Below are 27159 nucleotides of genomic sequence, written 5' to 3' on the forward strand. Positions count from 1 at the left end.
CTAGCTTGAGCAAAAAAGCTCAGGGACAGTGCCCAGGCCCTGAATTCAAGCCCCAGAACCGAAAGCAAGCAAGCAAGCAAGAATGAAAGGAACAAAGAAAGAAAAGAGAGAGAGAGAAAGGGAGGGAGGGAGGGAAGGAAGGAGACAGGGGAAGGGAGGGAGAGGGAGGAGAGAGAAAACAAATGGACTCATTTAACTACCTCAGACCAGTTCCTGTCCTCATTCTAGAAGTGTGAGATCAGAAAGACCCACCTGAAATATGGAACACCAAAACCAAAGACCATAGGTTTTGCCTTTGGACCAATGAATCTGGCCTCCTCTCCCACCCATGGTACTGCCAGCGGCCACTGTCCACAAAGAACAAGAGCAACAGGAGCCAGAACCACCTGTGGGCTGAGGCAGGAATGGAAGTTAACAAGCAGTAATGAAGAGCCTGGATTTAGCTTCCTATCTGGTTTGAAACCAGACTTGAGTTCAATCCCATTCCTTCTACTTATTTATCTGGTATTCCTTTGTCCCCTTAGCCCATTCCCCTCCTGCTCCACTACATACGTTACCAGTGTGGAAACGTCATCTCTTGGTTCTGTAGCTAGCCAGGTGTCTCTGATCTAAAGCAATCCATGGAGGCATTTCTGTATGAGTTCATGACTTATGAGCTCATTTCTTTTCTTTTTGCCAATCCTGAGATTGAATTTAGGACCTAGGGACTGTCCCTGAGCCTCTTTTGCTCAAGGCGAGCGCTCTACCACTTGAGCCACAGCATCACTTCTGGCGTTTTCTGTGTATGTGGTACTGAGGAATCGAACCCAGGGCTTCGTGCATGCTAGGCGAGCACTCTACCACTGAGCCACTTCCCAGCTCCTGTCACTCCCTTTTATATCACCATTTCAATCAGTCTTACAGAAACACTAGAATCAGAAGCAACAGAAACACTTCTGCTTAGAAGAACTTACAAACCTCATTCTCTTTTAGGTGTTGGGACCAAATTCAGCATTAGGAAGGATCACCCAGGGGGACAGGCTGGAACCAATGTTCTTGCACAGATTCTGTGGAGGGCCTAAGGCTTTCCATCATGAACCCATTTCTCTATTGAAGTCTCAATAGCGTTGGAACCTGCTTTAATGAGCATTAAGTTACTGTCATCACGCATAGAAATCACAAACTCACCCATCAGCCCAGCCTCCATAAGCCAATGTCCCTCCCTCCACAGCCCCCCCCCCCCCCCAGCCATCTCACTTTTAGTGCCGGTCCAGCCAGATCTTTCTGCAGCTCCTCTACCAGGGCCACAGCCTCCTTGCCACTCCCAGGATGATGGAGCTGCACCCAGGTCCGGAGCTCCCGGGGAACTGCTCCAACACCAACAGCTCAAGGATCTGAGCCTTGGTGGGTGCTTCTGGCCTCAGCCATCATCGACAGAGCTCCCAGAGTCGGCTCAGAGCCTCCTGGGGTCCAGATGTGTCATGGTAACGTAATCGTCTGAAGTGCTGATGGGAGGTCTCCCACACAGAGAAGCTGCTCCCTTGGATGCTGGTCCCCCATGTCTAGATACCATCCTTCCCTTTTTTTTTTTTTTTTTTTTTTTTTTTTTTTTTAATTTTTTTTATTGTAGAGATACTATACAGAGGGTTACAGTTACATGAGTGAGGTAATGAGTACACTTCCACTTCCTCTTGAACATTGTTACCCCCTCCATTGTTTTCCCCCTACCATCCCCTCCCTCCCTCCCTTCCCCAAGGTTCTTTTTTTTTTTTTTTTTTTTGATCGTGATTAAGTGATTACTTAATTTCCAGAAATTCACAGTATTGTGGAATAATGATGCTCATTTAAAGTCACAAGTTCATTCTAACTTTCCTGGAGCAAATTGTCTATCACAGTCTGTAATATATAACGGTGCTCATATGTTATATACCATATATGTGATCAGCAGCATGGGGATATTTAGTAGTGGTTCAACCAGATGAGTGGGAGTTCTTTGTTTCTTAAGTCCTGTTAGTTTTGTCATATCACCTAACATTTTGGATTCATCATCCACTTATCAGGGAGACCATGTACTGTTTGTCTCTTCGTTCTTGGCTTACCTCGCTCAACATGATTCCTTCTAGCTCCATCCATTTCCCTGCAAATGCCATTATTTTGTCATTTCTAATGGCTGCATAATATTCCATTGTGTATAGATACCACAATTTTTGGATCCATTCATCTGTGGTGGGGCATCTAGGTTGTTTCCATATCCTAGCTATTGCGAACAGTGCTGCAATAAACATGGAGGTGCACGTGTCCTTGTATATTGGTTCCTGTTGTTCAGGGTAGATGCCTAGAAGTGGTATGACTGGGTCGTAAGGGAGGTCAATCTTTAGCTTTCTAAGGACCCTCCAGACTGCTTTCCAAAGTGGTTGTATGAGTGTACATTCCCACCAGCAGTGTAATAGCGTTCCTCTTTCTCCACATCCCCTCCAGCATTTGTCGTTGGCTGATTTGTGGATGTGGGACATTCTGACTGGGGTAAGGTGGTATCTCAGGGTTGTCTTTATTTGCATTTCCTTCACCACCAGGGATGATGAACATTTCCTCATGTGTTTCTTTGCCATTTTTATTTCTTCATTTGAGAAGTCCCTCTTTAGTTCCCTTGCCCATTTAGTAATTGGTGTGTTGGGTTTGGGAGGGATTAGTTTCTTGAGTTCCCTGTATATACAGGATGTTAACCCCTTGTCTGATATATTGCTGGTAAATATTTTTTCCCAATTAGTTGGTTGTCTTTCTAGCTTGGTTGCGATAGCTTTATCTGTGCAGAAGCTTTTTATTTTAAGGTAGTCCCATTTGTCGAGTCTCTCTCCAATTTGTTGTGACCCTGGGACTCTGTTCAGGAAGTTCCTTCCTGTGCCTATTAGTTCAAGTGTCTCTCCTACTCTGTCCTGCAGTAGTTTCAGAGATTCAGGTTTAATGTTAAGGTCTTTAATCCATTTTGAGTTGATGTTGGTGCATGGTGATAGGCTGGGGTCCACTTTTAGTTTTCTGCATGTGGCTGCCCAGTTTTCCCAGCACCAGCGGTTGAAGAGGCTGTGTTTCTTCCATTGTATGTCTTTGGCTCCTTTGTCGAATATCAGCTGGCTGTAGGCCTGTGGATTTATTTCTGGATCTTCTATTCTGTTCCATTGGTCTTCGGGTCTGTTTTTGTGCCAGTACCATGCTGTCTTTGTTATTATAGCTCTGTAGTAGAGTTTGAAGTTCGGCATGGATAGCCCTCCCATATTGTCTTTATCCCCTAGAATTGTTTTGGCTATTCTAGGTCTTTTGTTGTTCCATATGAATTTTTGGACTGTTTTCTGTATTTCAGTGATGTACGTCATTGGGATTTTAATAGGAATTGCGTTGAATTTGTATATTAGTTTTGGAAGTATTACCATCTTTACTATATTAAGTCGGCCTATCCAGGAGCATGGGAGGTCTTTCCATTTCCTAGTGTCTTCTGCAATTTCTTTCTTTAACTTTTTATAGTTCTCATTAAATAGTTCTTTTACATCTTTGGTTAGGTTAATTCCTAAATATTTTATTTTTCGGGAGGTTATTGTGAATGGGGTTGCTCCCTTTATTTCCCTCTCTTCCTGTACATTATCAGTGTATAGGAAGGCAACTGATTTTTGTGGGTTTATTTTGTATCCTGCTATTTTGCCGAAGTGATTTATGATTTCTAAGAGTTTGGGGATGGAGTTTTTGGGATCGTGGAGGTATAGTATCATGTCGTCTGCAAAAAGGGATAGTTTAACTTCTTCTTTTCCTATGAGGATCCCTTTAATATCTTTTTCTTGCCTTATTGCCCTGGCTAAGGGTTCTAGGACTATATTGAAGAGGAGTGGAGACAGTGGGCATCCTTGCCTTGTTCCTGATTTTAGGAGAATTGGTTGTAGCTTTTCCCCATTAAGTATAATATTGGCTATTGGTCTGTCATAAATGGCTTTTATTGTTTTTAGAAATGTTCCTTCTATTCCTATTTTCTCCAGAGCTTTTAGCATGAATGAATGTTGAATTTTGTCAAAGGCCTTTTCTGCATCTGTAGCGATAATCATGTGATTCTTGACCTTGGCTCTGTTGATATGTTGGATTACATTTATTGACTTACGTATGTTAAACCATCCCTGTGTCTCTGGGATGAAGCCTACCTGGTCATAGTGAATTATTTTTTTTATGTGTTTCTGGATTCTGTTAGCTAGAATCTTGTTAAGGATCTTTGCATCTGTGTTCATCAAGGAGATTGGCCTGTAATTCTCCTTTTTGGTTGGGTCTTTGCCTGGTTTGGGGATGAGTGTGATATTGGCTTCGTAGAATGAGTTTGGGATAGCTCCTTCCTTCTCTGTTTCTCTGAAGAGCTTGAGGAGTATGGGTATTAGTTCTTGTTTAAAGGTCTTATAGAATTCTGCTGTGAATCCATCTGGTCCTGGGCTTTTTTTTGTTGGAAGACTTTTGATAGCTTCCTGTATCTCATTATAGGATATTGGCTTATTTAATTGGTTAACTTCTTCTTTGCTCAGTTTGGGCAACTTGTATTTCTCTAAAAATGCATCCATTTCTGCCCGATTTTCTTCCTTTAGAGAGTATAGCTTTTGAAAGTAGTCTGTTAGAATTGTTTGGATATCTTGGGTACGTGTGGTGATGTTTCCCGTGGCATCCCTAATCCTATTAATATGGGTTTCCTCTCTTCTTTTTTTAATTAATCTAGCCAATGGGCCATCAATTTTGTTTATTTTTTCAAAGAACCAGCTTTTTGTTTGGTTTATTTTGGTTATGGTTTTCTGATTTTCTAATTGGTTAATCTCTGCTTTTAATTTGGTTATCTGGCTTCTTCTAGTAGCTTTAGGTTCCATTTTTTCCTGTTTTTCTAGCTGTTTTAATTGCAACATGAGATTATTTACTTGGTCTGTCTCCATTCTCTTGATGTGGGCACTGAGGGCAATAAATTTGCCCCTCAGGACTGCTTTTGCTGTGTCCCACAAGTTTCTTTGTGAGGTGTTTTCATTTTCATTGAGTTGTAGGAAATGCTTTATTTCTTCTCTGATCTCTTCTGTTATCCAGGCATTGTTAAGGAGTGTGCTGTTCAATTTCCATGTATTGGAGAAATTTCTGCGGTATGCTTTGTTATTGAGAGCTAGCTTGATTCCACTGTGGTCAGATAGGATACAGGGGATTATGTCGATCCCTTTGTATTTGCTTAAGTTCCTTGCATGAACTATGATATGGTCTATTTTGGAGAAAGTTCCGTGAGCTGCTGAGAAGAATGTGTACTGTGTTGTTTTAGGGTGAAATACTCGGTAGATGTCAGTTAATTCCGCTTGAAGTATGGCCTCTCTTAATTCGGTAGCTTCTTTGCCAATCCTCTGGTTGGTAGACCTGTCCTTTGGTGAGAGTGGTGTGTTAAAGTCTCCTAGTATTATCGTATTGGGATCTATTTTATTCTGTAAGTTTGAGAGCATTTGTTTGACATATCTGGGTGCACCAATATTTGGGGCATATAAGTTGATGATGGTTATATCCTCCTCTTGGATTGTTCCCTTTATTAATATGTAGTGTCCGTCCTTGTCTTTCTGTACTGATTTTAATGAAAAGTTTATTTTGTCAGATATCAGGATAGCTACACCTGCTTTCTTACTGGGGGCGTTTGATTGGTAGATCCTTTTCCACCCCTTCACTCTGAGTTTGTTTGTATGTTTGGCTGAGAGGTGGGTCTCCTGAAGGCAACAGATGGATGGGTCTTGTTTTCTTATCCAGTCCTCAGTTCGTTTTCTTTTAATTGGCGAATTCAGCCCATTTATATTAAGAGAAAGTATAGAGAGATGCATTGTTGTCCCTGCCATTCCGTTTTCCTAAGTTTTTCTTTTTTCCTTTTCTCCTGTGCTTGCTCAGTTAGACTTTGAGTAATGCCTGTTTGGGGCAGGCCCCAGTTCCTGGCTGCTTTCTTCAGGTTGTGTCCCCCCTCTTAGAATTCTTTGTAATGCTGGCTTAATGTTTATGTATTCATTTAGTTTTTCTTTGCTATTAAAAGTTTTCAGTTCTCCATCAAATGTGAATGCTAGCTTTGCCGGGTAGATCAGTCTGGGTTGGCAGTTATTGGCTCTCAGGGCTCGTATGGTGCTTTCCCAGGCTTTTCTTGCATTCATTGTTTGTGTGGAGAGATCTGCAGTAATTCTTATTTTTTTCCCATTGTAGTATAGCTCCTTCTTCATTTTTGCTGCATGCAGGATTGTTTCCTTATTATTCAGATCTATCATTTTTACTATAATGTGTCTAGAAGTGTTTCTCCTGGGGTCTTGCTTGTTGGGTGTTCGATAAGCTTTTGTGATGTAGTTAAGATGGTCGTTTTTGAGGTGGGGAAAGTTTTCATTGATTATCTTGTTAAATAGGTGTTGCATTCCCTTGCTCTGGAATTCCTCACCTTCGTCCACTCCAATTATGCGAAGGTTAAATTTTTTAGCATTATCTGCTTGCTCTTGAATATCCCTTTGGTTTAATTTGAGTAATTTTTCCATATCTGTCACTTTTTGGTCCAGTTGGTGTATTCTGTCTTCTGTATCTGACACTCGACCTTCCATTTCATTCACTCTGTTGACAGTGGCTTCTATTGTGGTTTGCATGGAGGAAATGGATCCCTTTATGGATTCAATGTTGGTTCTCAGAGTACTGATCTCACCTCTCAATGAGGTATGCATTACCTCTAATTTGGCGTTTATCTCACTTCTTATTGAGGTTTGTGCAGCTTCTATTTTTGCATGCATCTCTTGTTTGATACCCTGTATCTCTTTGGATAGTTCATCCTTGTGCTCTTTCAATTTCTGATAAATTTCTCGCTTTATTTCTTGAGTCATTGCCTCCAGCAACCCTTGGAAGTAGCCTTTGTCTTCCATTCCTGCTTTGCTCCCACTGGGGCTCTCCCCTGTGTGGCTGCTGGCTTTTGAGGTGAGCTTGCTGTCCTGGGTGGTAGTAAACCTTGTGATTTTTCTCTGTGATTTTCGCATGGAGGTTCAGGAGACTGCTCTTCAATTTTGTTTTGGTGTGTCTGTCTTTGCTTGGTTGCTGATTCTGTGTTGGTAGAGAGAGTCTGTGCCTGATCTGGGTTCTGTTGGGAGCCTATTTCCAGCTGCTATTCTGACTTACTTAGGATTCTCAGCTCTCTGCTGTAGATTGCTGACAGTTCCCGCCTTTGGAAGGGTTGAGCAGCCTAGACTGCTTGTGTTTGCTCCTACGGGTGCTCTTGTGAAGAACAGATGCTCTGGATGCACTCTCCCAAATGCTGGAGTCTGCTATGGGCTCCTGATGTGTTTTTGTTTATTTGTTTTGGGCTGGTTGTGGGCTTGAACTCTAGGTTTGGGTGCTGTCCCTCAGCTTTTCAGCTCAAGGCTGGCACCCTACCGTTTGAGCCACAGCACCACTTCTGACCCTTTTTGCTTTTGTGATGCTGAGGAATCAGATCCAGGGCCTCATACATCCAAGACTATCACTCTATTGCTGAGCCGCCTTAACAGTCTGAGCTCCTGCTTACTATCAGGTGCTGGCAGCCTGTGTTGCCCAATTCCCAGTCTAGGGTATATGGGTGGAGTTTTGGTGGGGTTTGGGCTTCTCTTGTCCTGGGCCTCCAGGTCTTTTGTTGTCACAGGCGTGCTTCCCGGGGGAGTGTTGTTTCCTGGTTTTCTCCCCTCTGTTGAGGCGTATGCTCAGCTTTTTACTTCAATTGGGAGGAGTTGGTTGTGTTGTTCAGGTGCCGGATCCCCGGGCTTGGTTCCGGCCCCAGCCTGGAGCGCGCTTGTTAGGCCTGTGCTGATGTGTATACCCCCTAGGTTATACAGCCTGGGGGACACAGTTCAAATTTCTTCTACTGTTGGTAGTCTTGACCCAGGGGCGCTGTTCCTGGCTTGGGCATTTAAGCTCCCTTCCAGGGGTGCTCTTGCTCTAGCCTGGCCAGCTGAGTGTGCTCCACGGGCTGGTGGAGCTCTCAAACAGTTCCCAGTTTTAGTGGGTCCTGTGGTCCGGGTGCTGGGGTAGGGAGTCTAGGTCAGGGTCTGGGGATTCCCTCCAGCTCTGGTCTCCCTTGAGGGATACACTTCCCCTGTGGGGTACTCACCCTGGAGCTGGTTGTTTCTGTGTGGTGTAGGTCGTCAGTTGTTGTTGCAATCCGGGCTGGGTTGGGCGGTGGTGGCTCTGTGTGATTCTTTTCTGTCTCTGCCTCTGTCGAAGCTGTTGGGTCAAGAGTGTCCACGCTCAGGCAGCTTCTTCTCGGTACCTCTGGGGCCCAAGTGACCCCGCCGGGTTGTTGCGATCGTGATCGGGCGGGCGGGTGGTCTGCAGACAGGACCCTTTGTCGCGCCGAGCCGCTTTGGCGGGATGGAACCTCTCTGCTCGGGTGGAGAGTGCTGGATCGTTGCGATCGCGATCCGGCGGGCCGGGTGGTCTGCCGCAGGTCCTTTTGTCACTCTGCTGATGCCGAGCGACTTTGGCGGGATGGAGCCTCTCTGCTCGGGTGGAGAGTGAGGGGTGGGGGTGGGATCCTCGTGGAGACTCCCGGCTGGTAGGTTTCTCTGTTCCTGGTGATCTGCTGTTCTGCAAACCAGTACCAGATGTTCTGAAAGTGGCCCCCTGTGTCTCTGCTGTTTCTCTGGGGCTCCCACAGCCCCCGCCGGGCCGGCTGGCCGGCGGCTTGGCGCGCTGCCGCGCGGCCAGTAAAGGTTGGGGGAGGGGTCTTCGCTTTTTTCTGTTTTGAAATTCTTTTCCTCTTTCTTTTTTGTTATTCTCCGCCTCTGGTTTTTCTCTGAGTGTTCGTCTTTTTGTTGTTGTCGGTCTCTTGGGGAGATTAAGCGTTGGAACTCGAACTCTCTTTTTGGTTGGAGAGAGCTGTGGCGTTTCCCTACTGCCCCGTCGCCATCTTGGTCCCCCCTCTTCCCATCCTTCCCTTTTACAAGGCCTTCTTGTCTCAGAGCATTGTGGGCCCCGTTTTCTCTTGTCATCGTCTTTCACAAGAAGTTCTTTCCTCGTCGTTCCCTTAATTCGTGCTTGAGTTCTTTCTTAGGGCTTGGGGAATATCACCTGTAAGACCTCAAAAAAGCATGGTTAAAAATTAGTCCAGCCGCGCACTGGTGGCTCACACCTGTCATCCTAGCAACTCAGGAGGCTGAGATCTGAGGATTGAGGTTCAAAGCCAGCTGGGGCAAGAAAGTCTGTGAGACTCATCTCCAGTGAACCACCAGAAAAGCAGAAGTGGCACTGTGGCTCAAAGTGGTAGAGCACTAGCCTTGAGCAAGAGATCAGGGACAATGACCAAGCCACCAGAAAAAAAAAAAATTAGTCTAGAGAAACACTAGATGCAGTCAACTGCTAGTAATAATTAGAACCATCTCTCTGCTGGGTACTGGTGGCTCCCTACTGTAATCCGACCTACACAGAAGGCTGAGAATTGTGGTTCAAAAGTAGTCTAGACAGAAAAGTCTATAAGATTCTTAGCTCCAATTAACCACCAAAATGCCAGAAGTCAAGGTGTGGCTCAAATGGTAGAAGACCAGCCTAAAGTGAAAAAGAGACAGTACCCAGGCCCTGAGTTCAAGTCCCATGACCAGCACCACACACTCCACACACACACACACACACACACACACACACACACACACACACACACACACACACACACACACACACACACAGAGTTAACAGCAGTTCCCAACTTGCAAAGTTATAAGAAATTCATGTCTAAATAGACTCGCTATTACCTTGCCCATGTAATTGTAACCCCTCTGTATGGTATTTTCACAATAAAAAATTTAAAAAAATAGATTCGCTAGACAAGTGTACCCCCCTCCAGGGCATATTAAAGTTAACAGTGCCAGAGACACAAACTAAAATGTTAACCTTTTTTTTTCTTTTTCTTTTTCTGTCAGTCATGGACCTGGGTGCTGTCCCTGAGCTCTTCAGCTGAAGGTGAACCCTCTACCACTTGAGCCACAATGCCACTTCTAGTGTTCTGAGTGGTTCACTGGCAATAAGAGTCTCATGGCCTTTCCTACCCAGGCTGGCTTTGAACTGTGATCCTCAGATCCAGCCTCCTGAGTAGCTAGAATAACAGGCATGAGCCACTGGCTCCAGACTTAGTTAACCTTCTTTAACTAGTACACTTCCCTAGGTTCAGTCGTGTAGCTAAGTAATCATGGCCTTAATCCTGATGCACATGGGAAAAATACATGAACACTCAATTAATAAAGGTGGAATTAAGTGCTACATAACTTTGAAGACCTACTTCTAAAACAAAAACAACTGTTCATTGTGTTGAGTCAGGCCCAGTGGCTCACACCTGTAAATGGGAGGTGAAGATTAGGAACTGTGGTTCAAGGCCAGCCTGGTATTAAAAAAAAAATGAGACACCATCTCCACCAATGGCTGGGGCTGGGCAGGTGTATGCCAGGCTTATGGAGGAAAGCAAGCAACACAATGGCTGGATGCCAGTGGCTGGAGCCCAGTCATCTCAACCTGAGACACGGGCCAAGAAGACATGACCCTACCAGAAGTCTGAGGGGGGGGGGGAGGGAAGAGGGGGACACTGCTTTTTTTGGGGGGGGGGAGAGGAGACTGCTTCTGTGCAGAGAAGACTGAGAAGGAGGGGGGGGATTGGTGGAACCTCCTAAAAATGAGCTGTTCTGGGTTCTAGGTGACACCCCAAAACACACACACACCATCCCAGGGTCACCCCCAAATTTCAGGGGTGCTGTCTTCAATTACCTGTCCTGAATTCCATGTGTGGGGTGGGGTGGCAGGTAAAAATGTGAGGGACACCCCAGACTGTTTCTCTCAGGGGGCTCCTGGCAGGTTGTATCGGGGTGGGGGGATAAGGGGGAGGCTCCAGCCTCTGCCAGCTCCAGCTGCTAGATGATGACACTAGCACTGGAGGCAGCAGGGCCAACAGTTAGCAGGACAGGCCTTGGAAGAAGGGCTGGACACTGCGACTTCCGGTTGCTCAGCACTCCAAGCTGTTACTCTCTAGCAAGCTTCGTCTCTATGGTGTCACCGCCGCACCAAGCTGGATATTGGGACTTCCGGTTGCTCCTCGCTCCAGACTCGATCTCTCTAGGAATCCGCGTCTCTATGGTTCCTGCTTCCTCCTCCTCCTCCTCCCTGAGGGAGGTAGGGCCAAGTTGGAGGCTGAGCTCTACCCTAGGCCTTTGGGGCTTTAGGTTGTGCTAACTGTCTGTGTTGCGGCCTTCTGTGACCAGGAAGGGTTTACTATACTGAGTCAGGAGGTTGTTGCTGGTGCCAGAATTAACCAGCTGCATCTCTACCCCACCCAACACACACACACACACACACACACACACACACACACACACACACACACACACACACACACACACACACACACACATTTTCCACAGTAGAGAAACGTAGCTTCAACCAAAATGTTCATTTTCATTTTTTCCCTCCTTTCATGAAATTTTTGACATACTAATATTGTCAGTTTTGATGATACGTAGGATCCCTAATATTGTCAGTTCTGATGATACGTAGGATCCCTTTTACAACCACTTTAACAAGTTTTGCCTACTCAAGAGCTGGTGGCTCACATCAGGAATTATACTTGCTCAGGAGGTTGAGATCCAGAGGATCTTGGTTCAAAGCCAACTGGGAAGAAAAGTCTGAGACTTTTATCTCAAAAATAATCTGGGGAGGCAGGGAAGAAGAGGAGGACTGGCTAAGAAGGGAGAGACCCTAACTGTTGCCAGATGGACTGTGTGTGTGTGTGTGTGTGTGTCTAGACATGCATGTTGGTACTAGGGCTTGAACTCAGAGCCTGTGCACTGTGTCTTTTTTCACTCAAGTCTGGTGTTCTACCACTTGGGCCAGAGCTCCATGTCTGACTTTTTGTTGATGAATAGGAGAGAAAAGTCTCATGGATTTCCCTGCCCCAGGTGAGATTTGGATTTCTATCCTCATGGTCTCAGCCTCCAGACTAGCTAGAATTACTGCTGTGAGCTATTGTCTTGGGGCTGTTTTCTTAGGGGCACACTTTTCCCTAGCTATCTAGAAACGTACTAGGAATGCAAGAGTTTAGGTAGCTCACCAGCAGCTCACAACTGAGGAGAAAGAAGAGACGCTAAATTTTTGTGTTCTTTTAACCTAAATGAATGTGTGTGTGTGTGTGTGTGTGTGTGTGTGTGTGTGTGTGTGTTGTTGGCAACTCTTAAGTCAACTCATCTTAGAATTGCAAGACAAAAGAAAGTCAAGTGCCAGTGGCTCATGTCTGTAATACTAGCTACTAGGGAGGCTGAGATCCGGAGATCATGGTTCGAAGCCAGCCTGGGCAGGAAAACCTGTTGCACTCTTCCAGAAAACTGGAAATGGCTCAAAATTGTAGACTGCCAACTAGCCATGAGCAAAAGAAGATCAGGAGCCGAGTGCTGGTGGCTCATGCCTGTAATCCTAGCTACTCAGGAGGCTGAGATCTGAGGATCTCTGTTCAAAGCCAGCCCGGGCAGGAAAGTCCGTGAGACTCTTATCTCCAATGAAACACTAGAAAACCGGAAGTGGCACTGTGGCTTATGCTGTAGAGCACTCACCTTGAGCTGAAGAGTGCAGGGACAGCGCCCAAGCCTAGAGTTCAAGCCCCACAACCAACCAAAAATAATAATAATAATAATAATATGATCAGGGACAGTGCCCAGGTCTTAAGTTGAAGGTTGAGGAAGGCCAAGAAGGAGGCCCACATGTTGAAGGCTTACCTGAACTATATAGTGAGACCCGTCTCAAAAACAAAACAAAAGACAGAGGGTTGGTGTTCATGATTTTACTAACAGGCTCTAAAAGGAATTGGTTTGACCATAGTTCAACTCTCACTAAGACATGGCCATAATTCAGTCACTGCTAAGCACTAGAGCAAGGGTATAATTCCAGTACTTTAAGTTCCTAAAGTATGTTCCTTTGTTCCCACTGTCAAGGGAAAATAAGCATGCATTCATTATCTTCAAACTATACCCTAGTTTTCTCTAAATACAAAAGTAGTACAGTTTCGTTGTAGAAAATTTAGAAAACATAGAAAAGTGATACGGAAGAAAATAGAGATCATCAACAATTCTATCACTCACAAATAACTGGCTCTACTTTGGGTTACTTCCTTCCTCTTTTCCTACACATAATTTTTTAATTAGAAAAAAAACTGGATCAGTTTCATTGTTTTTCTTTCTTTCATTCACCTGTCCTTTTTTTTCCCCACACAGTTTCCCCGTGGCGTTAACATATTCTTCAAAAATGTTTACAATGTTGCCGGGCACTGGTGGCTTACACCTGTAATCCTAGCTACTCAGGAGGCTGAGATCTGAGGATTGCTGTTCAAAGCCAGCCTGGGCAGGAAAGTCCATGAGACTTTTATCTCCAATAAACCACTAGAAAACTGGAAGTGGCACTGTGGCTCAAGTGGTAGAGCACTCACTTGAGCTGAAGAGCTGAGGGACAGCGCCCAAGCCCAGAGTTCAAGCCCCACAACTGACAAAAAAAAAAAAAAGTTTACGATGAGCCGGGTACTCATGGCTCATGCCTGTCATCCTAGCTACTCTGGAGGCTGAGATCTGAGGATCATGGTTCAAAGCCAGCCCAGGCAGAAAAATCCAAGACTCTTATCTTTAATAAACTACTCATAAAAAGCCAGAAGTGACGCCATGGCTCAAGTGGCTTCTTGAGCCACAAAACCTCATGGACAGTGCCCAGGCCCAGAGTTCAAGCCCCAGGACCAACATTTTTTTTTCTCTTTACAATGGCTGCAGAAACATTATTAAGAATACACAAACAAGCAGAGTGCCAGTGATTCGCACCTGTCCCCCTAGCTACTCAGGAGGCTGAGATCTGAGGATCTAGGTTTGAAGCCAGCTAGGGCAGAAAAGTCCGAGAGACTCTTATCTCCAATAAGCTACTCAGAAAAAGCTGAAAGTGGCGCTGTGGCTCAAGTGGTAGAACAGTCCCCAGTGAGTTTAAGCCCAGGCTAAGGAAAAGAAAAAGAATAGCCAATCAGCCAAGTTGGTGGCTCACACCGGTAATCCTAGCTATTCAGGCAGCTGAGATGTGAGGATCACAGTGTGAAGCCAGACGTAGGCAGGAAAGTCTCTGAGATTCTCATCTCCAGTGAACCACAAAAAGCAGGAAGTAGAGCTGAGGTTCAAGGGACAGGGCTCTAGCAAAAAAGTTCAGGGGTGGAGCCCAGGCCCTGAGTTCAAGCTTCCAGGACCAACACAAAAGAGACAGAGAGAAAGAATAGACAGTCATTCAGTTAACCCAGTACTGTTGGAAAATCATTTGGTTTTTTTTCCTTTCCATTATATCAAAGCCAGCAGGAATATCATTCCTTTTGTTCACCTTTGTGTACATATTTTCCCTGCATAGATTCTTTTTTTTTTGTTTGGTCAGTGGTGGGGCTTGAACTCTCGGCCTGAGTGCTGTCCCTGAGCTCTTCAGCTCAAGGCCAGCGCTCTACCAGTTGAGCCACAGCTCCACTTTTGGCTTTCTGGTAGCTTATTGGAGGTAAAAATCTCATGGACTTTCCTGCCTGGGCTGGCCTTGAATCCCAATCCTCAGATCTCAGCCTCCTGAGTAGCTAGGATGACAGGCGTGAGCCATTGGCACCCGGCACAAAACTACTTTTCAGAAAAGAAGCAGTTAGCTGTATGGTTGACAATTGGTTGATTAGGAGACTTCTATGTCCTTGCTATGTTTTCTCTGATGTTGAAAAAGCTGCGAGCTGTAACGGTAGGCTTTCCCACACTGCTCACACTTGTAAGGCTTCTCCTTCGTGTGGGTCCTCAAATGGAGAATAACTTGGGAAGTCTGTCGGAAAGATTTGCCACATTCATTACAGCTGTAAGGCTTCTCTCCAGTGTGAACTCTCCGATGGTCCAGAAGATTGCGATTGGAAGTAAAAGCTTTGCCACACTCGTTACAGGTGTAAGGTTTCTCTCGGCGATGGAGTCGCTGGTGTTCTTGAAGCATCTTCTTTAAGATGAAGGCTTTCCCACACTCATTGCATTCGTAGGGCTTTTCCCCGCTGTGAAGTCTCTGATGATCTAGAATCTTGGTGTGGGAACCACACGATCGCCCACACTCCTTACACTGGTACACCTTTTTCCCTTTGTGCATTCTCTGATGTTGACTGAGGTTGGAACTCCGGCTAAAGGCTTTCCCACACTCAAGACAACTGTAAGGCTTCTCTCCAGTGTGCACCCTGTGGTGGGAAATAAGTCCTGAGCTCCGGCTGAAAGTTTTCCCACACTCCTTGCATGCGTAAGTTCTCTCTTCACTGTGGACTTCTTGGTGTCGGATAAGGTGGGACTTCCCGCTGAATGATTTGCCACACTCGCTGCACCTGTAGGGTTTGAGTCCACTGTGAATTCTCTGATGCACTACTAGGTTGGAGCTATGACTGAAGGCTTTGCCACACTCTCTACACTTGTACGGTTTCTCACCGGTGTGGATTCGTTCATGCACAGTAAGGTTGGCACTCTGACCGAAGGCTTTGCCACATTCCGCACACACGTACTGTCTCTTATCAACTTGAACTTTCTCCTTTGTTAGAGGACCCTGGTGCTGGCTACCATCTCCTTCAGGTTCTGGATCATTCCCTTCTGTGAGGATGGTTGTGTCTTTCACCACAGGGTATTGGAAATTTCTTGTCTTTCTCCTCATTATTGCCTGATGGAAAGGATGTTTTTTTTTTAAATATTATTATTTTTTCAGAGGAGCTATTGATAATGGTGGCATCCTGAGCATCACGTCTGTGGAATTCTTGCAAGAATACGGTGTGAGGATGGTTTGGTTTGGTTTTGTTTTTCAGGAATAGTGTCAATACCTCCTCAACCCCAGCTTGACCATTTAACTGAAAAAAAAATAGATGTTGTACATGTCACCATTGGTGGTTCACGCCTGTAATCTTAGCTACTCAGGAGGCTGAGATCTGAGGATCATGGTTCAAAGCCAGCCCAGACAGGAAAGTCCCCAAGACTCTGATCTCCAATAAATTACCAGAAAACTGGAAGTGGCGCTGTGGCTCAAGTGGTAGAGTGCTCACCTTGAGTTGAAGAGCTGAGGGACAGCCCCCAGGCCCAGAGTTCAAGCCCCATGCCCCAAAACAAAAAAAATCAACTATAATCTGGCCTCTACTATGTGAAATGACTAATCTCCAGATGTTTGGCTTGTAGTTGAGTTGGCTTTCTTTCTTTCTCTTTCTTTCTTTCTTTCTTTCTTTCTTTCTTTCTTTCTTTCTTTCTTTCTTTCTTTCTTTCTTTCTTTCTTTCTTTCTTTCTTTCTGTCGTCAACAGCTTGAAGTCAGGGCCTGGGCACTGTCTCTGGGCTTTTTTTGCTCAAAGTTAAGGCTCTACCACTTTGAGTCACAGCTCCACTTCTGTTTTTCTGGTAGTTCATTCGACATAAGTGTCTCATGGACTTTCCTGCCTGCGCTAGCTCTGAACCACCAAGCTCAAATCTCAGACTCCAGAGGAGCTAGGAATACAGACGTGAGCCACCAGTGCCTGGCTAGCTGATCTATTTTCTTACTTGGAGTGATATAGTGGCTGGCACCTAATAGACACTCAAAATTGTTCTATAGAAGAGCAAGCAGATTCTGTCTTAGAATATGGCTAAGAATTCTAGAAACCCTCTAGGTGCACCTAAACCACCTTGGTTTACCCCTGTGTATTCTCAGGGCACTGTGTCTGAGCTTCTGTTGCTCAAGGCTCTACCACTAGAGCCACAGCACCACTTCAGGCTTTTTCTGCTTATGTGGTACTGTAGAATCAAACCTAGGGCTTCATGCATACTAGGCAAGCACTCTACCACTAAGCCACATTCCTAGCCCTCCTCCTCATTATTTATTTATTTATTTATTTTTGTCATTTGTGGGGCCTGAACTCTGGACCTGGATGCTGTCCCTTAGCTCTTCAGTTCAAGGTGAGTGTTTACCACTTGAACCACAGCTCCACTTCTGGTTTTGGGTGGTTAATTGAAGATAAGAGTCTCAAGAGCTTTCCTGTCCAGGCTGGCTTTGAACCGCAATCCTCAGAGATCAGCCTCCTCAGTAGCTAGGATTACAGGTGTGAGCTACTGATGTCTGGCTATCCACATTATTTTAAAAGTGATTAATAAAAATTTAATAGGATCACAGTTTGAAGCCAAGCAGGGCAGAAAAGTTCCCATGAGACTTTTCTCTCCAATTAACCACTCAAAATCCAGAAGTGGTGCTGTGGCCCAAGTGGTAGAGTGCTAGCCTCAAGCACACCGAAGCTCAGGGAAACGGCCAGGTCCTGAGTTCAAGTCCCATAACAGACTAAAAAATTCAGTAGACTTATGATCTACAACCTGGTATTTCTGATTTATGTATAACTTGTACAATGAAGCTGGGCACCAGTGGCTCATCCGAAGAATGAGAAATATTTGCTTTCAATCCTTGACCCCTCATCCTTTAGCAAGTAGGAGTCCTGTCTCAAGACTAATTTCACAGTCTAACTCTCACCTGTTCAGCAAAGATGATTTGTATGGCAGCAACTTTACTCCAAAGGATCTACTCAGCACATTTTGCCTGGTTTCCTCTTTAGATTCAATGAGGAAGCTCCTAGTACAGTCGAGAATTGCTATTGACAGATACGAATGATGAGTTCTCTTAGATCTCAATTCTAAGCAGATATTCAGACAATATCCATTCTAAGGTAATTTCCTGTCCTTAAGAACTGTGGCTGGGCGCCGTGGCTCATGCCTGTAATTCCAGCCGCTCAGGAGGCTGAGATTTGCAGAATGCAGTTTGAAGCCAGCCAAGGCAAGAAAGTCCATGAGAGTCCTATCTCCAACTGATCATAGGAAAAAACTGCAATTGGCACTGTGGCTCAAGTGGTAGAGTGCTAGGCCTTGAGCAAATGCTCAGGGACTAAACAGCTAAAGTAACTCCATTTTGAGATTAATCCCACCAACCTTTAGCTGTGTTGCCCTCAGATTAACCCCAAAAGAAAAAAAAAAACTGTTCTCAGAAAAACCTCAAGTTTCTACCAACCCTGCCCACCCTTAAGAAACACAGCAATTGCACAAGTGTTAAATCAGAAAAAGGGAAGTATGGTCAGGGTGTACTCAAACCTCAATACTATGCAATTTTTAACCAATCATGTAACTGCTTGTGTGGAAACCCCCTGAACTTGTGAACTTGTTTGTTCAATACTATAAAAGCTATGCTGATTTTGTGCTCAGGGCCTCTTAGTATCACCAGTTACCGAGTGCATGCAGAACCAAGCTCGAGTTTGTGATAAACGACTCTTTGCTGTTTGCATTGATCGTGGTCTCTGGTGGTCTGTGAGGGGGTATCTGAAATCAGGTAGTTCATCTGGGGGCTCGTCCGGGATGCCCCCCTCCAGAAGCTCACCCAGATGCCTGATCAGCAAGTCGTCTAGCCAGCTGGTAAGTAGGGGTGCAGCTGCTTCATGTGAAATGTTTTGTGTTTGATTAGCAAGTAGGGTTTTATGACTGGCAAGAAACCTATAAGGTCACCAGTGGGCCAGTGGAAGATGTCCCCGGACCTTTAGGGGAAGCCACTCCCAGGTGGGGATGCTCTGGCCTCCGCCACTGCAGGTAAAGGGTGGATTCGAGCTCGAGTCTCAACGCACATGCTGTCCCTGTCTTGTCTGTATTTGTCGTTCTGATTCAGCGCCTCTTTTTCTTTGTTCATCTTACTTTTATTTTCAGATCAAAGGGCATCCTGGAGCCCCCCAAAACGGGCAGCCAGCGGCTTCTTTCACCCCAGCCCCTCTCCCGCTTTATTTAATCCTTTTGGAATTCCAGGACGACATGAGGAGTTGATTTATTCCCCAGAAGACCTCTTTCTGTGCGCCAGAATCACCAACCCGAGCCAGCGCCAACTTTATCAATTCCTTCTCGGGTGCCTATTCCTTTCAGCAGTTTCCTCCTTGGGCTGGGCCCTTTTTCACTTTGAAATGGGGCAGGACCAGAGTACTCCCTTGACTCTCCTGACTAATCATTTTAAGGATGCTAAAGACAGGGCCCACAATTTGAGTTTGGAAATCAAGAAAGGCAAGTTGATCACTCTTTGTCGGTCAGAATGGCCGGCTGTTGAGATTGGATGGCCCCCAGAGGGCACCTTTAACCTGTCAATCACTCAGAAGGTAAAGCATTAAATATTTTTGCCTGGAAAACGAGGACACGCAGATCAGATTCCTTATATCCTGGTGTGGGAAGATCTGGTAGAAACCCCCCCCCCACACACACACAGGTGGATATCCTCCTTCCTGTTCCCCACTCCTGGCGCATCCACCATATTGACCCTAAAAGGCCCACAGGTGCCTAGTCCATCAGCGCCTCCTCCTGTTCTGATGGATGAAGATCCGAATCTCCTCTTCCTCGATACTCCACCCCCACTTAACCCTACCCCGCAGCCCCGGCAGCGCCTCTGGCCCCCAAGGAGGCAGCAGAGGCAGCGGGGGGGGGGGGAGATAGAGGGGAAGACTTAGAGGGCCCTGTGGGGGGGATGCGAGGTCGCACCCTTAGGACTGCCAGTCCGCAACCTCTGAACTCGACCATAACCTTGCCGCTTCAGGAGATCAGACCACCCAATGACACAGGGAACCTGAGACTCCAATACTGGCCCTTTTCCACCAGTGATTTATATCATTGGAAGTCCCAAAATGCAAAATTTTCAGAGAACCCTAAAGATTTGATTACTCTTTTAGACAGTGTAATGTTTACTCACCAGCCTACCTAGGATGACTGCCAGCAGTTGCTCCGGATCCTGTTCACCACTGAAGAAAGAGAGAGGATCTGGAAACTAGTCCCAGGAGATAACGGGCAGCTCACCATTAATCTGGATCTAATTAATGCTTCCTTCCCCTTTACCAGGCCCCCTCCAGACAATTGGGATTACAATATGGCTACAGGTAGGGAGAGGCTTCGGGTTTATCGCCAGACTCTTAATGGCGGGTCTCCGGGCAGCTGCTTGCAAGCTCACTAATTTGGCCAAAGTATCTTCAATAATGCAGGAAAGGAATGAGTTCCCCTTTAGACAGTACACCCCCATGGATTCAGGTGCCCCCGAAAATCAGGCCGCAGTAGTCATGTCCTTTGTTAACCAGGCAGCCTCAGATATTAAAAGGAAATTACAAAAGCTTGAGGACTTGGAGGGTAAGAATACTCAGGACTTAGTGAGAATAGACCAAAAAGTATACAATAATAGAGATGCTCTGGAAGAAAAGCAAGTACGGGCTACCAACAAGACCCCAGAGACAGCTAGGAGGCAGAGGCCGAGGACTAGGGCACCTTTTGCTGTGAGACCGGATATTGGGCTAAAGAATGTCCCAAAAGAAAAGAACAGAGATTCAGACAATGCCCCCCCCCGGACCAATGTTAATGGTTGCACCCCTGAATGAAGACTAGGGGCGACGGGGTTCGGCTCCCCTCTCTGAACCCAGGGTAACTCAAGGTGGAGGGGACTCTGGTAGACTTTCTAGTTGACATGGGGGCTCAGCATTCGGCCTTGATTGAGCTTAGCGGAAAGGTTTCTGACGATGCTGCATGGGTACAAGGAGTCACCAGAATAAAGAAATACCCTTGGACCACGAAAAGAACTGTTGACCTTGGGAATGGGAGAGTGACTCATTTTTAGTTATTCCCCACAGCCCCTACCCCCTTCTGGATCGAGATCTGTTGACCAAGATAGGGGCACAAATTCATTTTCACCCCGATGGCCCTCGAGTAAGGACTCACGAGGTCAGCCATTTCCTATGCTGACTTTGGCTTTAGAGGATGAATACCACCTTCACCAACAACTGCAACCTCCAGACAAGGACATCAATTACTGGCTGAGCAGGTACCCCGGGGCTCGGGCCGAAACTGGAGGGATGGGCCTGGCAAAACACCGACCAGCCCTCTTTATTGAGCTAAAACCAGGGGCTGATCCGGTCAGGGTCCACCAATACCCCATGACCAAGGAGGCCCGAGTGGGAGTAACACCCCACATTTGGAGGCTATTAGAGCAGGAGGTGCTACGCCCCTGCCGATCTGCCTGGAACACCCCACTGTTACCAGTTTGGACGCCCAACTCTGAGTACCAGCCAGTACAGGACTTAAGGGAAGTAAATAAGAGGGTCATGGACATTCACCCTACAGTGCCTAATCCCTATACTCTCTTGAGTGCCCTCAGTACAGGACCTGGTACACTGTCCTGGATCTCAAGGATGCATTCTTCAGCCTGCCCTTGGCACCCAAAAGCCAGGATCTCTTCGTGTTCGAATGGACAGATGCAGAAAAAGGTATTAACGGTTAGCTGACCTGGACACGACTTCTCCAAGGCTTCAAAAACTCACCAACCCTCTTGATGATGAAGCTTTACATGAGGACGTGGATGAGTTTTGGGAAAGCCACCCTGGCTTGACTTTACTACAATATGTGGATGATTTGCTTATAGCTGCAGAGACTTGGGAAGAGTGCACTCAGGGAACAAAGGACTTACTCCTGACTTTGGGTAACCTGGGGTACCGGGCATCCGCCAAGAAAACCCAAATCTGTAGATCAGAAGTGACATATTTGGGGTACCTTCTAAAAGAGGGGCAGCATTGGCTGACTGAGGCAAGAAAAGAGACTGTTCTTAAAATACCGCGACCCGACTCCCTGCGAGGGGTAAGGGAATTCCTGGGGTCCATCAGCTTCTGCTGCTTATGGATCCCGGGATTTGCGGAGTTGGCCAAACCCCTATATGAGATGACCACAGGAAAAAAAACCACCTTTCCAATGGACAGAAAAAGCAGAGCAGGCATTTCAAAGACTAAAAACAACCCTGCTGTCCGCATTGGCTCTGGGTCTGCTGGACATCTCTAAGCCTTTCTACCTCTATGTGGATGAGCATAAGGGGGTAGCAAAAGGGGTTTTGACACAGCAGCTGGGACCCTGGAAATGACCAGTTGCCTATCTATCAAAAAAACTGGACCCAAGCCAGGCACCGGTGGCCCACGCCTGTAATCCTAGCTACTCAGGAGGCTGAGATCAGAGGATCGCAGTTCAAAGCCAGCCCAGGCAGGAAAGACCGTGAGACTCCTATCTCCAATAAACCACCAGAAAACCAGAAGTGGCGCTGTAGCTCAAGTGGTAGAGCGCTCGCCTTGAGCTGAAGAGTTGAGGGACAGTGCCCAGGCCCAGAGTTCAAGCCCCATGGCCGACCAAAAAAAACCAACAACAACAAAAAACTGAATCCAGTTGCGGCTGGATGGCCCCCATGTCTGAGGATAATAGTGGCCACAGCAATTATGGTCAAAGATGCTTTCAGGCACCAATGGCACTCAACCCTGCAACACTATTGGCAGCCCCAGACCTGGAGGCTCCCCTCCATGATTGCGCACAGATCCTTGCGCAAGTTCATGGGACCAGAGAAGATCTCAGTGACCAGCCACTGCCAAACTCAGATGCCACCTGGCTCACCGATGGGAGCAGTTTCATCCGAGATGGCAAGAGATATGCGGGGGGCCGTGGTAGTCTCAGAGACCGAGGTGATCTGGGCTGAGCCTTGGGAACGCCAGCCCAAAGGGCAGAACTCATAGCCCTCACTCAGGCCCTGACTTTGGGTAAAGAGAAGCGGCTAACCGTCTACACTGACAGCCAGTATGTCTTCACCACGGCCCATGTGCATGGGACCATTTATAAAGAGAGAGGACTATTAATGGCAAAGGGAAAAAAACCATACAAAACAAGGAAGAGATTCTTGCTCTCCTAGCGACGCTGTGGCTACCCAAGAGACTGGCCATTGTCCACTGCCCTGGACATCAAAAGGCGAGAGACAGGGTATCCAGGTGGAGCATGAATTGGTCCTTATCCTCCCAGATCCAGGGCCCCGAGAATTGCCCGAGGTACCCCAGTACACAGAAGAGGATTTTAACTGGATCAAAGGATTGCACCCATGGACACAGTGCATACAGGGATGGTGGCAGGACTCTCAGGGAAAGATTATAGTTCAGGAGAAACTAGGCCACCAGATTTTACCAAAAAAAATACATCAAACCACTCACCTAGGAGAAAGGAGAATGCAAGACCTGCTAAGATGCATGCAGCTTAAAATTAAGAGCGCCACTTCCAAAATTCAGCAGATTGTAGCAGATTGCAAGACAGGCCAGCTCACTAATGTGGGACACAGCACAGTGGGTTTGGGTCCTAGAGAAAGGAGGGGCAGACCAGGAGTGTACTGGGAGGTAGATTTTACTGAAGTAAAACCAGGTAGTAACAAAGAAGTTATTGGAAGATATTCTGCCCAGGTACCGTTTCCCCTTGATGATAGGATCAGACAATGGACCTGCCTTCCTGTCTAAGGTAAGTCAGGGATTGGCTTCCATCCTCGGGGCGGATTGGAAATTACATTGTGCTTATCGTCCTCAGAGCTCAGGACACGTAGAGAGAATGAATTGGACCTTAAAGGAGACCTTGACCAAATTGACCATGGAGACTGGCGGAGACTGGGTGGCCCTCCTTCCTTATGCCTTATACAGGGTCCACAACTCTCCCTGTAAATTGGGAGCTACCCCTTTTGAAATTACGTTTGGCTGGCCCCCACCATTAGCAATCTTGGGTGGGCCAGGGAACTAGTTCCTGGCACTTAAGGTTGGGCTTTCGCCCTAGTTTCCAGACTTAACTTTTGACTTGTGCAAAGTAACTGAAGGATCATGGCCAAATGGTGACATACAGGGCCAGGATGCAAGCTGTAGGATACAGAAATGGTATATGTGCCATTTATGTAGGGAAAGGACCCTAGCAAATGTGGAAGTGTTGGTGACTTCTATTGTGAACAATGGGGGTGTGAAACAAGTGCATTTGGCGGGAAATGATTTTGGGACTTTTCACAAAATGACAGCTATGGGACCTCGGATTCAAATTAAGTTTACCCTAACAGGGAAAAGAGCAGAAGGATGGGAAATAGGAAAAACATGGCGATTCAGGTTTCATATTAGCCCTAATCGAGGGCTCATATTGGCCCTTAGACTCACCAAAACATGAATCCAACCCCCAGCAGTGATAGGACCCCATAAAGCTTTAAGACCAACTATAAGTCAACCTTATCCCACATCTGTCACAACAAAAATCCAAGAGCAAAAACAACTTGATGCAGAAAGCCAACCCCTGGGGAGCCCTGTATGGAAACTGCTGGCAGATACCTATGCAGTCCTAAATCAGACTCGGCCAGAAATAACGAAATCTTGCTGGATAGGCTATAACAGGCAGTTTCCTTTCTATGAGGGCGTAGCTATAAGAAGCAGTTTCTGCACCAGTTCAGATGTTAGTCAATGCAGATGGCAGCAAAAGAGTGGTGTAAGGGTTGGGAAGTTGGCTCCATGGTAGAGCGCTTGCCTTGCATGCCTGAGGCCCTTGGGTTCAATTCCTCAGCACCACATAAGCAAAAAGGAAAAAGCCGGAAGTGGTGCTGTGGCTCAAGTGGTAGAGCACTAGCCTTGAGCTGAAGAGCTGAGGGACAGCGCTCAGACCCAGAGTTCAGGCCCCACAACTGGACACACACACACAAAAAAAGAGTGGTGTAAAGTTAATCCTTCAGTCAGTTGTCGGAAATGGACTGTGTTTAGGGAAAGTACCCTCCCAATATTCTTATTTGTGTAACCGAATGCTTACACTAAATCCAAATAAGAGATATATAATCCCCCCAGAAAATGAATGGTGGGCCTGCCCTACGGGATTGACCCTCTGTGTACATGGAGAAACCTTAAACCAGTTAGGCAGCTTTTGTGTATTCATCCAATTAATCCCACGCCTAATTTAAATCCTTAAAGTAAAAAGAGAATCTGTCACAGCCATTGTAACTATTGGGGCTCTGTTAGGGCTAACCGGACTAGGAGCTGGAGTGGCCTTATTGGTTACGCACAAAGCTTCCTATGCAAATCTTCGGGCAACAATAGATGAAGATATCAAACACCTAGAACACTCCATAGCATATCTCCAAAAGTCCCACGACTCCTTGTGCTACAAAACAGAAGAGGATTAGACTTAATATTCCTACAAGAAGGGGGACAGTGTGTGTGGCATTAGGAGAGGAATGTTGTTTTTATGTAAACCTCTCAGGAATTGTCAAAGAGTCACTGGCTAAAGGAACGATTAGCTAGACGACAAAAAGAGAGGGAAGAGCAAGAAGGATGGTTTGAATCATGGTTTCACTACTCCCGATGGCTGACAGCATTAATCTCTACCTTGGTAGGTCCTCTTATTGTACTTTGGCTTGTACTTACTGTAGGCCCCTGCGTGATAAACGAATTAATGGCATTTGTTAAAAAAACGGGTAATCACCATACAATTAATGATGTTGAGGCAACAATATCACCCTCTGGGGACATCCATTGAAATGTCCACTTACTATACTGCTTAGGGAACCATGATTGGTCCCTGGTGCTCTAGAAGAGGAGAGAATGAAGAGCTAAAGTAACTCCATTTTAAGATTAAGCCCACCAACCTATAGCTTTGCTGCCTTCAGATTAACCCCAAAAGAGAAAAAAAACACAGTTGTCGGAAAAACTGCAAGCTGCTACCAACCCTGCCCACCCTTAAGAAACAGAGCAATTGCCCAAGTGTTCCATCAGAAAAAGGGAAGTGCGGTCAGGGTGGACTCAAACCTCAGTACTATGCAATTTTTAACCAATCATGTAACTGCTTGTATGGAAACTCCCTTGTGAACTTGTTTGTTCAATACTATAAAAGCTATGCTGATTTTGTGCTCAGGGCCTCTTAGTATCACCAGTTACCGAGTGCATGCCGGACCAGCTCGAGCTTGTGATAAACGACTCTTTGCTGTTTGCGTTGATTGTGGTCTCTGGTGGTCTGTGAGGGGGCATCGGAAATCGGGTACTTCAAAAGGGTCATTGTTCTCCTAGGAGCACTCATTTTGTAGAATTACTATGGCCTCAAATGATGTTTTGGGTTCCTACTCCCTACCTTGTCCCCCCTCCAGCACCCCCCCCCAGGTAGGTGAGCTCATACTCAAGCTTCTAAAGTTGTCAAACCTGTTTCTATCACCTTCCCTCCCAGAACAGAGCTCTCTGTCTTGTGTACCAGACTGACCCTACCTTACTCCAAGTTGTAGCACACCGGAAACCTGTAGTGGGGGCAGAGGCTTGATATCACTTGAGGGAAGAAAAAAAAAAAGTATGACTATCCTTTGGCCAAGCCTATATTCCCTAGAATCACAGAGTCCTGGCTGGTTGAGATAGAGAGAGCCATGATCAGATTCAGCGATCGGCGGACTCCAGTAACTCCATCCTGGGGACCACTTGGGCTCTGGACCTCAACTAGGCCGTTGCCATGGCGACCCAAAGCTAGAGAGGATGAGGAGGATGGTGATGGGGTTGGGGATCTAAGTTCTACGCCCGTCCATCCATCCATCCATCCATCCATCCATCCATCTATCCAACCTGCCATCCATCCATCCATCCATCCATCCTGCCATCCATCCATCCATCCACCCATCCTGCCATCCATCCATCCTGCCATCCATCCATCCATCCATCCTGCCATCCATCCATCCATCCATCCATCCTGCCATCCATCCATCCTGCCATCCATTCTGCCATCCATCCATCCATCCTGCCAGCCAGCCAGCCGGCTTGGATCTAAGACAAAAGAGACAGCGCTGGAAAGAAGAGGGGAGAGGTTCACCACGACCTCACCCCCACCCCACCCCACCCCCGGTCTGGGATCTCACCCCCAGGCCCCCCCCAAACCGGCCCCCAAGTTCCCTCCCCCCCACACACACTTCCTACAACCAGCCCCCCCCCCCCAGAGCTCACCAGAACAAAACTTCTGGGAACCAAACGGACCAGGAACTGCGTCAGCGTCTCCCCATGAATCCCTTCCCCCACCACACCCCACCGTGGAGACCCTCCGGCCCTTCTAGGCATCTGGAAGTTTCCGCGCCTCTGTGGTTTCCCCCACCTTACCCCTCCCCTGCCAGCCCCTGCTCCCAGATGCTGGCAAAGACATCCAGCGCTCTGGCCCCGCCCATAACACAGGCTGTGCGCGACCATTGGTCGAGGAGATGGGCGGAGTTAGAAATCCAGCCAATGAAAAGCCACACCACACTCCTTGAAAACCGGGGCGGGGGGGGGGCAGCAGAGATGAGTGGGTTAGAAGTCC

General features: G+C 46.7%; 2 protein-coding genes across 2 annotated transcripts in view; both read right to left on the reverse strand.

The window, feature by feature from the left end:
* Znf197 (zinc finger protein 197) overlaps window positions 1-9054 on the reverse strand; it is a 12064-nt gene extending 3010 nt beyond the window's left edge. The window contains 4 exon segments of the mRNA XM_070017417.1: window positions 1237-1346; window positions 1349-1539; window positions 5095-5104; window positions 8924-9054. Coding sequence (XP_069873518.1) covers window positions 1237-1346; window positions 1349-1539; window positions 5095-5104; window positions 8924-8987 — 375 coding nt within the window. The 5' untranslated portion in view covers window positions 8988-9054.
* A 4820-nt stretch (window positions 9055-13874) lies between these two features.
* Znf660 (zinc finger protein 660) lies at window positions 13875-26843 on the reverse strand. The gene is made up of 2 exons (XM_070017597.1): window positions 26814-26843; window positions 13875-15877 (listed from the first exon to the last, which is right to left on the reverse strand). Exon 2 carries the CDS (start codon window positions 15685-15687, stop codon window positions 14692-14694), a length of 996 nt encoding a protein of 331 aa, XP_069873698.1. The 5' UTR covers window positions 15688-15877; window positions 26814-26843; the 3' UTR covers window positions 13875-14691.
* Window positions 26844-27159: the final 316 nt, after the last annotated feature.

Source organism: Dipodomys merriami, unplaced genomic scaffold, assembly GCF_024711535.1.
Source record: "Dipodomys merriami isolate MVZ:Mamm:240054 unplaced genomic scaffold, mDipMer1.0.p SCAF_125, whole genome shotgun sequence".
NCBI lineage: Eukaryota > Metazoa > Chordata > Mammalia > Rodentia > Heteromyidae > Dipodomys > Dipodomys merriami.

Bases quoted from the DNA above. Each gene is read 5' to 3' on its own strand.
- Znf660 (XM_070017597.1), bottom strand. From the start codon at position 15,687: ATGAGGAGAAAGACAAGAAATTTCCAATACCCTGTGGTGAAAGACACA.